Source organism: Urtica dioica, chromosome 8, assembly GCF_054948205.1.
Source record: "Urtica dioica subsp. dioica isolate 48M chromosome 8, U.dioica_male_clone48M_v1_H2, whole genome shotgun sequence".
In the NCBI taxonomy this organism is placed as follows: Eukaryota; Viridiplantae; Streptophyta; class Magnoliopsida; order Rosales; family Urticaceae; genus Urtica; species Urtica dioica.
Window position 1 is genome coordinate 31,373,828 of NC_142763.1, and position 15,374 is coordinate 31,389,201.

The 15,374-nt window shown below is 35.4% G+C and overlaps 1 protein-coding gene across 1 annotated transcript; it reads right to left on the minus strand.

Annotated features, from left to right (window-relative positions):
* Window positions 1–9,540: 9,540 nt before the first annotated feature.
* On the minus strand, window positions 9,541–10,972 carry LOC149389196 (ribosome biogenesis protein). Its single transcript, XM_089623696.1, has 5 exons — window positions 10,851–10,972; window positions 10,688–10,746; window positions 10,541–10,590; window positions 10,087–10,232; window positions 9,541–9,994 (listed from the first exon to the last, which is right to left on the minus strand). Exons 1-5 carry the CDS (start codon window positions 10,868–10,870, stop codon window positions 9,778–9,780), a joined length of 492 nt encoding a protein of 163 aa, XP_089479822.1. The 5' UTR covers window positions 10,871–10,972; the 3' UTR covers window positions 9,541–9,777.
* Between the last annotated feature and the right edge of the window lie 4,402 nt (window positions 10,973–15,374).

Sequence of the window (15,374 nt, forward strand, 5' to 3'; positions counted from 1 at the left end):
TCTCTATAATAACTGAAATAGGAATAAAATAAGGGAGTTAGAGTATACTAGCCAATTTGAAACATGAAATTGGCAAAATAGCCAATGTTTGGTTTATTTTGTGGATTAGCCAATTAACCACATTAACTAACATAAATAGACAATAATACCCTTCATTTAAAAAGGAAAGTTGCGCGGGATAAATGTGAAAGCGAGCATTCTTCATACATGCATCAGTGACGAAAGAATTATTGGAAAGAGAAATTCGAATTTCATTCTTAATAAACTTTAAACAATAATCTTGCTCACAAAGACGAGCAACATATATCAAGTTTTTCCCGAAGTAAGGAACAAAATAAATATTATTCCAATTTAAAGTTCGATCTTCAAAAGATAGCGTCACTGATCCCACGGCCTTTGCTGACACCGAGCTCCCATCACCCCATCTGAAGGAGAAGTCACCTTCATCTAAGCTTTTGTTTTTCCTGAAACCAGTCAAGAAACAGCAAATATGGTTAGTAGCAGTGGAGTCAAGAATCCATGTTGATACATTATCAGCTACTAAGCATGCTTCGGTAAAAGTACAATACCTTTGTCCTTAGCTTTGAGGTAGGCAGGACAGTTCCTGCGCCAGTGTCCGGGTTCATTGCAGTGGTGGTATTTGTCGTTAGACTTGTCCACCTTGATTGTTCGGGGCTTCTTCTTCTTCTAAACCTTGCCTTGGTTCTTCTTCTCGGCCTTATGAGGTCTCTTCTTAGATCCAGAGGTGGAGGCTTTGTGCTAAGTAGCATGTGCCTCTCCTTGTTCCTCTTTCTCTTCGTGAGACCTTCAGCAGTGTGAAGCTCCTTCTTTAGCTCAGTAACAGTAGTTCAGCTTGAAGGTATCGATAGATTCGGGGAGAGTTTCCAAGATCATATCCATTTTAGTCTCTCCATCAATCTCCGATCCTAGGATTTCCATTTCATTCATATAACTGATGATCAGCATCATATGGTCTGTGACAGGAGTCCCAGCCTTCATGCGACAGTTCATAAACAGTCGGACTGCTTGCTGTCTGGCCTGACGCCATTGCCCTCCAAACATCTCGTGGAGATTATAGAGCATGTCAGCGGCTGTCTCAATGTCACGATGCTGCTACGAGAGCACATTGTTCATAGATGCTAAGATATAGCACCTCGCAATCTCATCGTAGCGGAACCAGGCCGCCAAGGCATCCTTGTCCTCTTGAGTCGAATCATCATTCGTCTGAGGAGGTCACGGGTGCTTGTCAACGGTAAGTTTTCGCCTTCGAGTTTGTTTGAGGAAAGGATGGTTGAGAGAGGGTTGAGAGACATTTTGCTGAAATTAAGTTGAAACAAGTTTATGATTAGTCTTTTGGTTTAGGATTTAAGTTTGTTTAAGTTTTTAGGATGAAAAAGACAGAATAAATCCAAAGGTGTTATGAACGAAATGATAATTTACTCCTTCGAGGAAAGGCCGAAAAGAGTCTTCTTTCATAAGTAACTGACTCATCATTAATGCATAGTCAAGATGTCAATACATTAATTTTGACTAGCCACCTTGTAAAAAGTTTGATCACTCATATCCTTTCGCAGGGCCTCGAGGGAGGATTACTAAGAATTGAGTCTAAGTGTGTAACCAACCACTTAGTCCATGAGATCTACTTTGAAAAACAATTCACCGAGGGGAGGCCTTGTCTCATTGTTTCACTCTCGGACGTTGCTCTTATAGCAATGATCAGAGCAAAGTATCGTTGAGTACTCTCATTTAAGAGAGGGCCACGAGGGTGACTCTTAGTCTAGCGACAATTGCACTTTTCATTAGGGTTGGGCATCGTGGGTTGCAAACAACAAGTATAACCCTCCCATTTAGTTTTTAGAGTTGGCACATCGTCTCTTATATGTTTGGAAACACATTTTCTAGTGTATAGAGAGATAGAGTGGAATTCTATAAATTGATCCTTAGTTCGACATGTTTCAAGGAAGAGCAGTCTTAATGCATAAAGACACAAGGTACATACTCAGACATTTCCTATTTTATACTAAGGAAAATGTGAACTTTTAACTCACTTGAACACTTGAAGTTTGAGATTACACATCTTCTTGCCAACTAGTCTTCGAGGACACCTCCCACTTAAATTTTCAAGAGCAATAAATTTTGAACATAAGTGATATAGATATAGTTTTGAAAATATTTTGAAAAACATATTTGATTTGGGTGACAAAACATTTTCAAGTTTGAAAGTGAAAACAACTTTTCAAAATTCAAACTAGTTTTTATAAAATCTCAATTTCAAGTAAATATTCAAAATATCAAAACTTTTCAATCTTACACATTATGTTTATTATACTTAAAAAAAAAACAATTTTGCTCAAGGAAATTTTTCCATTCGAGTTCTAGAACTCTCGGAATGGGATCCGAAATCCGGAATTCAAAAATTTTCAGAAATACTGGAATACCGGACTGCAAGCACCTCGGAGTAAAAACGCCGTACACGGCGGCTCCGATGTCCAATCACTACTACAAATTTCATTTTCTGGTGCGAAAGGTATCCGGTGCGACATGTCGCACCTAAATGGGCATCGGGTGCGACATGTCGCACCGGATACCTTTCCAAAAAAACCAAAAATTTCGCTCATTTTAAGTGGTATCGGGTGCGACATGTCGCACCCAATACTATCTGGTGCGATATGTCGCACCTAAAAGTTTAAAAATTTTAGGCGGACTTAAAATCCCTCCTGAATTGAATTTTTTTTTTAGTATCCGGTGCGACATGTCGCACATAAAAGTATTAGTTAAAATTATAAAATACCGTTCATTCTTCTTCTTCTTCATGCCTATCTCATTCTCTCCCTCTCTCTCTCTCTATATTTTTCTCTCTCTCTATCTCTCGTCCCTCTGCTCATCGCCTCTCCTCCGCGCCGGATCCCCTCCTCCTCGCCTTTGCTCTCCCTTCCTCCTCGCCGCCGCCCGTCTTCCTCGCCGCCCATCCTCCTCCCCGCCGCCCATCCTCATCGCCGTTCGTCCTCCTCGCCGCCGAGCCTAAGTAAGTTCTCTCACTCTCTTTCTCTCTAGCTAACTCACTCTTTCTCCGATATTTTGGCCGACGACCTCAGCCCCGGCCACCGAGCACCTCCGTTGAGTACCTCCGCCGAGCAACTCCGCCGCCCAAGACCGCGACGACCGTGTTTGCCTCGTCACAACGCCTCCTCCCTCGCCGCCCTTTCTCCCCCTCCTCCCTCGCCTTCGATGGCCATTTATTTTTTTTAATTAAAATAACGTATTAGGTGCGACATGTCGCACCTAATACTCGTTTTTTTAGATTTTCTAAAGCTAAATAGGTGCGACATGTCGCACCGAAAAGTGTCGCACCTAATATGTGACACTTTTAGGTGCGACATGTCGCACCCGAAACCTTTAGCGACGGACTTTTGGGTGCGACATTAGAAATTTCGAGTGCGATATTTTGGGCATCGGGTCGTCGATCGATTCCGGAGGCTCGGAATCGACGGATAACATTGATAGTATTATTGATATATGAAAGTGTGATTGATTTCTTTTGGTTATCATCCATTACTCAATCAATCTGTAGCGTTTTGCTCATATACTTTTTTTTACTATCATGTATATGCATATAACATGGATTCATGGATATTGTTATGTGTTAACGCCGTTTTTGGGTCAACGCTTAGAACCGTCTGTGGTTCGGTTTAGAGCCGGACCCCTATGGCCGCACGTAGTTTGGGTGTGGTGAAATCTTCTTTTCTCGTCATCTTTGCCTCACCGAAAAGAGGTTCCCGATTTCTCATCACTTCGTCAGTAGTTCGCCTTCGTGTTCATCGAGTTCGTCGTGTTCTTCGCATTCTTCGTGTTCGTCGAGTTCGTCGTGATCTTCAGGTTCTTCACGTTCTTCGTGATCTTCGGGTTCTTCGCGTTCTTCGTGTTTGTCGTGTTCTTCGTCTAAAAGACAAAAAAAATGTGAACTAGAAGGACATGACAAAAAACGTGAACAATTTTTTATTAAATAAAGTTGATATAATTAATGTCAACTAATTATTAGGAAAAATCATGAAATTGGTTTTAATTCGAAGGTGACACGTGATTTTTCATACAACGGTCTAAGTACATACGCCGAAATTAAAACTTAACATTATATATTTTTACCATAGAAAAAAAGAAGATTATGTATATAAGTATGATTTTGGGCAAACATTAAGTATTTTTACCGCACCTCTTATTTTGAAGGTATCTCGTACCGTACCAGGATATTCCGCAGTATTTGATGAACGTTAATTCGAGGTATTCTGTATCACGTGGTAAACCGCATCCCACAAGGTATATTGCAAAAAAAATGATATTACGCGGGATATTTAAACAAAAAATAAATTTTTAAAAAATATTTTTCATACATATAATATATATATATATATATATATATATATATATATATATATATATACACACGTAACACTTATTTAAGATATATAATATTATATATATATATATATATATATATATATATAAAAGCAAAACCCAGAAATACCTATTTAAGTTTTAAAATTACATAAGTAACCGTATAACAAAATTCCAAAAACAACTTTAAAAAACGAAAATTCCAGAAACAACTCCAAAAAACGAAAATTCCATAAACAACTCCAAAAAACGAAAATTCCATAAATAACTCTAAAAATGAAAATTCTCTAAACTAATTTTAAAACGATAACAATTATTATTACAACTTACAATTTCTAATTTTTTTAACATGAGTTATTATTTAATTAAAATGGTTTAAATATATATATTAAAAAGTGGTAAAAAAAATGCTAACTTTTACGTATGACAAGTGACAACCAACAATTGCAAACCGTTCACATTATTATCTAAATTAAAATTTATCAAACCTCCCGGGCAACGCCGGGACCTATTGCTTGTATATATATATATATATATATATATATATATATATATATATATATATATATATATATATATATATACACACACACGTAACACTTATTTAAGATACAAAAATTTGGCTACGTAAGCCACTTAAACTATAGGAATTGTAAATTAGCCAACCTTTGGTAAATAATTTGTAAATAGCCAACTTGCATACGTGGCAGCCTACTAACTACCTAAAATATATGTTTGTTTGTGTTAAATAAGGCTTTTATTAATCTGTTAATAAGTTTACTTGGCTATTTACAAGAAATTAACCAAAGGTGGGTTATATCTCAATCCACTATATCCGTGTGCCTATATAACTTTATAAGATATATAATATATTATATGCTTATTTTTCCCTAAAAAAAAAAATCCATGCTTATTTATCTATACGTAACAAATTGCTCATTTATATAAAATGTCCCAATAAGAAACAAATTGCGATAATATGCTTATTTATATATCCATAACTTTGTTATTTATTTATTTTTATATATATATATAGGGAACAGTGTAACACTTACTTATGGAAACAAATTTGTTATTATTGTTATTATATGATACAAACGTAAATTTGATTTGTCCCTTAAAAAAAGTGTTAGTTATTACCATAACAAAACAAATATCAATGTATTATAAATTGGATGAGTTTCATGCATTGAAATATATAAGACTCGATCTAGCTTTAACCAGCTGCGAGAGAGATGGCCTGATATACATAATTTTTTTAAAAAAATTATTGCTTGGGAAATGGTCCCAACTAGTAGCGATTTGGAAAGTTTTGACCAAAATGTTGTGGTCTATGTTTTTGGATAATTATACTACCAATATGAGAAGAGATAAATCTTTGTTACCCTCTCTGCCCTTTAATTTTTAATTTTGTTCATTTTAATCCAAAACTTGCTCATGAAGCCAAAAAAAACTCTCACCTCTTAGAGCTCTCTCTCTCTCTCTCTCTCTCTCTCTCTCTCTCTCTCTCTCTCTCTCTCTCTCTCCTCTGTTTTTCTCTCTCGTTCATTTTGACATACAAAAAAAGCTTACCTTTTTATGTTGGTCGTCCTCGCTCACCACCGACGAGCTCGAGCGCGTGAGCGCGTGAGCACATGAGGATGAACCTTGTTGAGATTCAGCACATGGCTTTGTTTCTAAATCACGACGCTGTTCATGGCTGCGATCCGGTGGTGAGGCAAAAAAATCATGGCCGGAGATCTAGTTCAGGTATGTGTCGTTCTGGGTTTGTTGGTGCCATTACCCGCCGTCTCTGTGTTGTTTGTTGCTGGGTTTGTTTGTGTGTTGTTCTTCGTGTTTTTGGACATTTGAGTTTTTTTCGCGTTCTTGAATTGTAGATATACATGTCTACAATCTCTGAAATTGTAGACTGTCCCCGTCATATGTCGTTATTGTAATTGTAGATATACATATATACAAATAGTCTCATTGTAGATATTATAAGTCTACAGTTACTACAACTCTAGACGTCGATATCTACAATTGTTGTTAACTGTAGACTTATAAGTCTACAATTTATGACAGTTTTTATTACAATTATACATACCAATCTAAAGTTATTCTGATTTTTGAATTTTCTTATTCAGGTATGAGAGTGAACATATTTGTTGTATAAATGAGAGACAAGCCTCCGACATACAGATCACGTGCCGTCGATAGACCGAAGAAGAGACGGATACATTCTCAAGGGGAAGAGCGTATTCTTAGAAAGTGTTCGCGATGTGGAGAAGTTGGTCACAACCAGACTACATGCAACAGTCCAGTTCCTTTGTCCGAGAGGAATGGATGAATTATTATAGTTGTATGTGTTTTTGGAACTAATTTCAGTTATTATAGTTTAATGACTAATTATATGTCTTTTTGAAACTTGGAGTGTATTTCAATAATGGATGAATGACTAATTATATGTTACAATTTCAGTAATTTATGTCTTTTTTACGTCTTTAATTCCTAAACATAAATGACAATAGTTGTTCAAATTGTTGAAATCTCATTAGTCAATGATTCGGGAGAAGCTGACGAACTTAAGGTTCATTATCGGGATTCACTGTGAGTCGGTTAATGGGTTCGAGAATTTCACGAGTCTTAAATAAATTAAATGAATAATCCGAAAAATCATACAAACCGAGAATTCTGAATTAATTAACCAGAATTTAAATTCTCGAACATTCTTAAATAAATAATTAATAATCCCTGAATACAATCTCAAATCCAAAAATTAAAACTCGAGTCTAACGCTATAAAGCGATAAACGACTCACGAGTGAGATCGAGCTTTAAAATCTTTTTCTGAATTCACTACTATTCGGCTTCGACGCGCTCAGTTTTCGCCGATTTTCGCTCGCTTTGACATGATCTGCGACTGAGCTGTGAAATTCATAAATGAACATTGAGTCAATTTCTAAATTACTTAACTCGTCATAAAAACCACATTTCAATCTCAGAATTAACTAACAGAAACCCGAACGAAATATCAAATCTCAAATTTCAGAATTCCCGAGGCTCAGATTTTCTATCACAAGACACTAAACAACAATAACAACAACAACAACACATTTCAGAATTCCCACCCAAAAGAACCACACGGACAAAACGTAAAACACGGCAAAAAACAAGCAAACCAAGCTCACGGCCAAGACCCAATCCAAAACAACACTTGTCCAAAACCAAGAACAAACCCATAACCAGAAGAATCATCACCGAAAGCAATTCAAATCTTCAACTAAAATCATCAAAACACGTTCACAACCAAAACCCCCAAATCAAAATCTAACCCTAATCAACATGGATTCCAATATGATGAAATCTCCTCACCTCTCTATGTTCTTGAAATCCGGCCTCCTCCACAAGCTCTCTCTCCCTCCCGACGTTTCTCCTAGCTCGCGGCGGCGCACACTTCACGGCGGTCGAGCGCTCGAGGAGACTCGGTGGTCGCGCGCCTGGGCTCGTTCCTTGGCAGCGATCCACGCGAAAGAGCTAAGCAAGGAGAAGATGATCGGAGTGGTCGAGGTGCGCGTCCAAGCTGGGCCTCGGCGGCAGGGGCGTTCTCCCTTCTCTCTGCCGGCGCACAAGCGGTGGAGGATCGGTGGCTGTGAGTCGCGCGATGGAGGAGACTCGGTGGTGGCGCGCGGGAATAGGAAAGGAAGAAGGAAGGCGAGGAAATGTGGCAGTGATGATTTTGGGTGGCCGGCCGGGAAGAAAGCTTGGATGATGTGGTCTAAAAAATTTTTTTCCTTGCTCTGTTTGCTCTCCAATGTCGCGCGGGTGAGGAGAGATGAAGAAGAAGATAACGTGAAGAATGAAGAAGAAGGGCAAATATGTATTTGCTCACTTAAGCAACTACTAAAAGTGTCCAAAACAAGAAACTCTATATTTTGGTCCAAATCATTAAAAAGACTACTACATTCGGTCATTTCTCTTATTGCTTTAAGCAATTGGGCCTTGCTTATTAAGGGTCCAAATAAAGACAATTTTAAATTTTTAATTGTATTTTGCGATATTAAGTGTTACAAGCGAAATATCGCGATACATAGACCAATTTGCGAGATATTCACAACTCGCTCTCGCAGCTTTGCGAGAAACGAGAACTCACGCGAGATACCCCATCTCGCGCGAGATTTTAAAAATTGATTCGAACCTTCGTGTCCACTGAGGATCTCCATTTTTAATGACCATGCTCCATCGTGGTGAATGTCGGAGCTTAGTTGGTATACTAGGAGATTCCGATGCAAATTACAATGTCATTCGTCGCGGTACGTCTCGCTTCCCTTCGATGAGTATGTCGTTTTCACAGCTTGCCGTTGAAGATGGAGATGCTCACGGAGCCAGAGATCATTTTCATGCTTAGTATATGCTACGTCGAAGATATGTAAGTGTAATACGGTCCAAAAACAATAGAAAACGTTACTTTTAATTTTTTTTTATCACTTTCGAAAACTGTCAATCCTATAATTCTCTCCTCTTTAGAAGGCTTCAAATGATTTTATTTTATTTTATTATTTTATTTTATTTTATATTTTTGCATCAGAGGCTTGGAAGGAATGGTACAACGCCCAGAATAGGTGATCTGAGTGACAGGCTGAGCATGATTATCCAAGTAAAACTTATTATTATTTTTTTAATAATGGCATCCAGAGAAGAAGACAAAATGGCTGTTTCTGTAAAACACTCTTCTACAACCAGGGACTCCATAAATGTCTTGACTGGCTATGTAATAATAGGAAAGAACACAAATCACTGACTTATTTGCCAGTTACTCCAATAACACTAATCTACGATTAAAGTAATGATAATGACTAATGACCAACCCTAACGATTAATTTCTACTAAAATATAACTCAAATTTCAATAAATAAATAAACGTAATAAAATTATAAATTACTGATTCACCCTCAGAGTCGTAACACACTATTTCTGCTGAAAGAAGCAAGAGTTTGTATCTTGGACAACTTTCTAACTAGTGAAGTAGACCCTTACAAAATCTTAGACTGAAATTAGCTATCCAATAAATCAATTTGTTTAAATGAGCTTTTTATCAACGTAAGCTCTATTCATATATTCATTTTAACTCATCATTCGGGAAATCCAGAAAAGAAAGTATGCGAGTATATGAACGTAATTTGGAAGCAGTTATATGCTTCTGGATATGCAAATTCTACATTCAGATTCCTTGGTTCAGAAATAACAGTAAAGCTCATTAGAATATAGGCTCTAAAGATGCTAGTTTAGAAGATTTTGTTAGCAGAACAAAACAAAACTGATCTTTTTTACTGTAGATCTCCAAGCTTCATATATAAACAAAATTGGCTCACCAAAAATGGTGGCTAGACACAACCCGGTCGCTGGACTACATCTCCATAGCTTGAGCTGACGAATCTGATTTCTTCTTGCCTTTGCTCTTCTTTTTCTTCTTCTTATCTTTATCTCCGCTTTTGTCCCTTTTCTCCGGTTTCTTCTCTATAACCGGCTGTGTTGTCTGCAAGTGCAGATGAATAGCAGCCAGTGGGTCTGACTGGAACGTTGGATTGCTGAGAACTGTTTTCAGTTGCTTTGCTTCTTTCAACCTGCCAAGGTCATTGAAAAACCCACCACTAAGCACAAAGTTCAAACGCTGCTACACCAATAAAGAAAACCACATTATGATTCGACAACTTACATGATCTTTGGCCTCGATTTGCAGTTCACCTTAACGTCAAGTAGAGCCGGCTTCTTCTTGAGATCCTTGAGTTCCGGAAGGACCTCCAAAAGGGAAGTGAGATTGTAAGCTTTTGTGTTCTTCTTTCGGCTTCGGACTCTCTTCTTCTGTTGAAAAATATAATACAAAATCACGTTTTTTTTCGACAATGTTCGAGATTGGTTGTAACAACAGTACATACATAGTACCAGAAAGTTTGCAGGTTATAAATTACGCCGAATCATTGACCCAATAACCACTCTTAAAACATCATAAAATGCGAGAAATCTGATTGAATTGGCATTATCTACCAGTACCCTAAAATCTTAATCGCCATAGAATTATATTTATGAGATAAATTAGCTAGCTCATTAACATACAAAGTGATTAAGATCAAAGTAAACAAACCATTAAGTTCATCAAAGTAATTTCTGACCTTGGTAATGCTCTTCTGTGCATTCAAAGAAGCGACTCGGTCTCTAACCACTGCGTGGTGAATTTAGATTAAGCTCGGCGAAAACGAATAAACAATATATTCATAATTTGGTTACTCATAAGAATGTACGAACGATATCGAACTCACTTGAATAAAACGCGAGCTTCTTCTCAAACTTGGCATCGGCATTAGTCGATGCATTTGACCTGAATCATAACAGACAATTGGAAAAAGAGCATGAAAACAAGTTGAGAAGAAGAAACTAAAGATCGTGAAAACAAGAAACCATTCTTTTCCATGGCGGTCTTACTGTGATTTTGACTTCGCCATCGCAGAGGTCTGTACGAACCAGGGAATTAGGGTTAGATGGAGAGGGAAGAAGGACCTCGGAGGAGCAAAGCTCGGAATCAGACGACGACGCACAGTGATATGGACAAAATGACCCGTCTTTTTACGAGGCCGTTGGCTACTAAGGATGAGCCCACCAAAAAAAGCTTAGGCCCGTCAAATGAATGTACAGTCAATTTAGGCCCAGAAAGACAACTTTAGGCACTGTTTGACATTGTTTATTAAGCATGTTTTTAGTTTTTTCTAAAAATTAAATTGTATTTAAATGTTTGTTAAAATTAGTTTTTTAAAAAGTGGAAAAATGTTTTTTTTTAATGTTTTAACTAAAAATTTAAAAATTATATTTTGATGAAGTTTTTTGTCAGTAGTTTTTTATTTTTACTTATACTTTAATTTTTAATTTTAGTTATCTTTATATTTTTTTATCAAATAATTTTGCTAATGTCACCAAAATTTATAATTTATTCTTTATAATCTATAGACACCAATTTTAATATATTTTTTATATACTTAAGAATATCTTATCATTATTATAAATTATATTTTATATAATTTATTATTAATTAAAAATATTAATACATATTCACCAAACGTTAAATCTGTTTTTGCTAACAACTACATCAATTTTACAACAGTTTACCAAACACTTATCTGCTATTAAAAACATCAGATTTTTCTACAGCAAAATCTAAAAATATTTTTTTAAAAAGCACATCAATGCCAAACGGAACCAATATTTCTATCACTTTTTCTAAAAAAAACGTATATATCGATGACGAAGAATCACAAATTCACAATATATAGCATGGTATATCTGTTTTAGTATAGATTTTTTAGAATAATATATTACATCGGTTGACGAACCCTTAAAAATGTGATATTTACATCTATGATATTTCTTGTTGGATTTTTCTCCTATGCTATCCTAGGATTTAAGGATACCACAAGTTTCACCTTCTCTATAAAACTTTTTTTACCAAAATTTAATAAATTTTATTTTAATTTAAAATTATGACTACCTATTTTGTGTATTTACTTTTTACCTCTCTCTCTCTCTCTCCTTCTCTTTCTCTCATGCATGGCTATTTTGTTTTTGTTTTTTTTAGTTAATGAATTCTCACGGCGTTCACTTTTGTTCTTATAGAACCGTTTGATTTTTTTTTTTGTATTTTTCATCTGATAATTTGTTTAAAAATTTATTCACATTATGTTTATTTATTGATATAGATGTCAATAACTCTTCAAATATTCTAGGAATTTGTTTGAAGATTCTTGGTCTGTTGAAGATTTATTAACATCTAGAAAATTTATTGACAAATATGTCAATAAATCTTCAAAGATCCATGTCAATAAACTGAGAAAATGTCAATAAATCTTCAGACGAATTCTCAAATTTTCAAATGAAAAAATATAAATAAAAAATCTTCAAACGGTTCTATGAGAACGAAAGCGAAGCCCGTGAGAACTCAGCAACTCAAAAACAAAAAAAACAGTCACACACGAGAGGAGAGAGAGAGAGAGAGAGAGAGAGAGAGAGAGAGAGAGAGAGAGAGAGAGAGAGAGAGAGAGAGAGAGAGAGAAGAAGAAGAAGAAGAAGAAGAAGAAGAAGAAGAAATGATTAAACAGGTAAATGGATAGTCATACTTTTTTTATTAAGATAGACTTATTGAATTTTGGTCCAAAATTATTGAAAAAATCATATTTGTCGTAGAATCCATTGGATTAATGATAATGTCTACTAAAGTGATTAGAAGATATACCACTTTTAGTTACAGATCAACCATAGTATATATTTTCCCAATACTTATAAGAAAAGCCCTAGCCACCAGATCTTTTAGAGCCAAAAAATATTTACATCTATTCATACTTTATTTATCTTTTATTTATGAAATATTTCTTGTTGGGTTTTTCTCCTCTGTGGACGTATCTCCAATAAACCTGGCATTCGGCAACGGAAGTGACAGAAGGAAGGACTTTCAAGTCGTATTTTTGCGTGACGGAATTCCCAAATTCCAAGTGGCATGGAAATGACGAAACGATTTCGGAAGACAAGCGAAAGTGGTAGAGGCACTGATCGGAAGAAGACGGAAGACCTGGCTTCCGTTAGCGCATTGTAGGTTTGGTTTTGATTTTTTTAGAGAAATTGCCTCATTTCCACCAATTTTATAATTTTTTCTCACTTTCCACCAAAAGACTAATTTTTCTCAAACCCTAATCTATGTCAACAATGTTGACATCTATTTTTGCCCTTCACTATGAGATGTCAACATTGTTGACACAAATGTCAACAATGTTGACATCTCGGTGGCATTTTGGGTCAAATTAGTCTTTTGGTGGAAAGTGGAAAAAAATTATAAAATTTGTGACAAATGGGGCAATTTCTCTTTTTTTATTTATTTATTAAATCTGGGTCGTTGGATGTAAAATCCAATGACCCATATTGTATCTGTCATTAAAAGACTGTAACCACGCGACCAAGCTTTCTTTCTCATTTTTTTTAAAAATTTCCTTTAAGCTTTTGAGCGTTACCGGAAATACCACTACCGTAAGGCCGGAAATTATGTCGTTAACGTTTGAAAATTTCCATTTCCGTCCGAGCCGGAAAGGTTCATCGCCGGAAATGGTATTTCTGCTACCGTCCGATAACCAAGATGAATCTCCAATGGCGGCTAGCTATTTCCATTAGTGCACATTGGTACAAGGGGAGAAGATACGGTTTGGAGTGAGAGGAGATAACGAGGAGGCCGAATGGGTTATGAGGGAGGTTGTGACGTAGACAATCGATGGACGAGTTTTAAGTGGCCTTTTGGGAGTGAATTCTTTTTTGGGCGGTGGGCATGTGAGGGTCTCGGTGTCAGTGTGCCCATGGCTAAGTGCTTGGCATTGGTGGGTCGGCTCCAGCAGCTCCGACGAGGGCAAATTGGAAGAAGTCATAAATCTATTTGAGGTTGACTAATATAATCTTTTTGAGATATTGTACAATAATAAAATAATAATTTTGTTAATTTATAGTATTTCATTATTTTTTTGAAATAAAATATTTACCATAGTTTTAAATGAGTTATATAAAAAAAAATAAAACAGGGTTAAAAACATTAAATAAGCTATAATTTTTTTTTTTTCATTCTTGTGAGAGCGTGGGCATCGTCATTTTCATGATTTTTTTCAGTTTCACGTTGGCTCACTATTCACATGAAGCAAAACCCACATTATTAATACGGGTATCTAGTTTTTTGTTTTTTTTTTAAATTGTGTATGACGTTATATTAGTCATTTTTTTGAAATTCATTTGCGAAAATCCTAATAGTTTATATGGGTATTTAATTTAATTTTTTCTTTAAATCATCTATGATGGATTAGTTATTTTGTAAAATTCATTTGCGAAAATCCTGATAGATATAAGTTCATACGTGATATTCTTTTTTGAGTTCTTAAATCTTTGTTGATCAGTTTTGCTTATCAATTATAGAGATTTGATACGTAAACACCCGAATTCGCTAAAAGTGTTCTTATATGTTTTATGTTTTTCTTTGTTATTATAGGTTTTTTAATGAGCTAAGAGTGTTTTGAGAGCAATAAAATAACTTTTGAGATAATTTGAAGATTTTTCAGAGTATATTAGTCGTTGTTGTGTCCCATTTTATCTGATGAAATGGACCCCTAGTATTTTTTTTTTTTTTAAATGAACATATATAGCTATCTAAATTTTTGGTGGTTTAAACTTTAAACTTGAACTAGTTCTACTGTAGATATGAAAATATTTTGAGCCTATATATGTATATTTTTGTTTTGAGAGGCCTCTTTGCCACACGTATGTTACACACGTATATTGTAGCTAAATTATGATATTTAAAATTTCATTGACTATTATTTATGACAGCCGGCAATAAGACCCATGTGCTTGACAAACCAAGAGGATATATACTGTCTCAAATTATGCGAGCAATCAAACCCCCAAATCAACAACTATTTCTGGTACTCTTACCTAAATTTGGCGCTTCTCAAACAGAACATCTCTTTAAAAAAAAAAAAAAAAAAAAAAAACAACTATGTTTGAAAGAAAAAATTGAAAGCGTAGACTAAAATAAAATTTTGTTGGCGGATCGAAGGAAAATGAACTGGATGAAACATAATTAATTAGTTGAAGTAACTACTTGAACAACAACAACAACAACAAAAAAACCCTTAAATGCACGTTTGTGAAATTTAAAAAGTCAATGTTGCATGTAAGAAGATATCGGTAGTTATTGTTTGGTAATGGATATACTACATATCATACGTTTTTTTCCTAAAAGAATAAAGGCATGATTATACACGCACTTAAGCTTCGCAGTAATAAACAGTCGTACTTTTGCATTTCAGCATTCGAATTTTAAATGTTAATCTATCCAACTAAATCGTAAGAGTAAGTGCATATATAGAACGATGAAATCTTATATTATAACTAAATAAATGTGAACTAAATATATTATTTGTGAAGGGAACT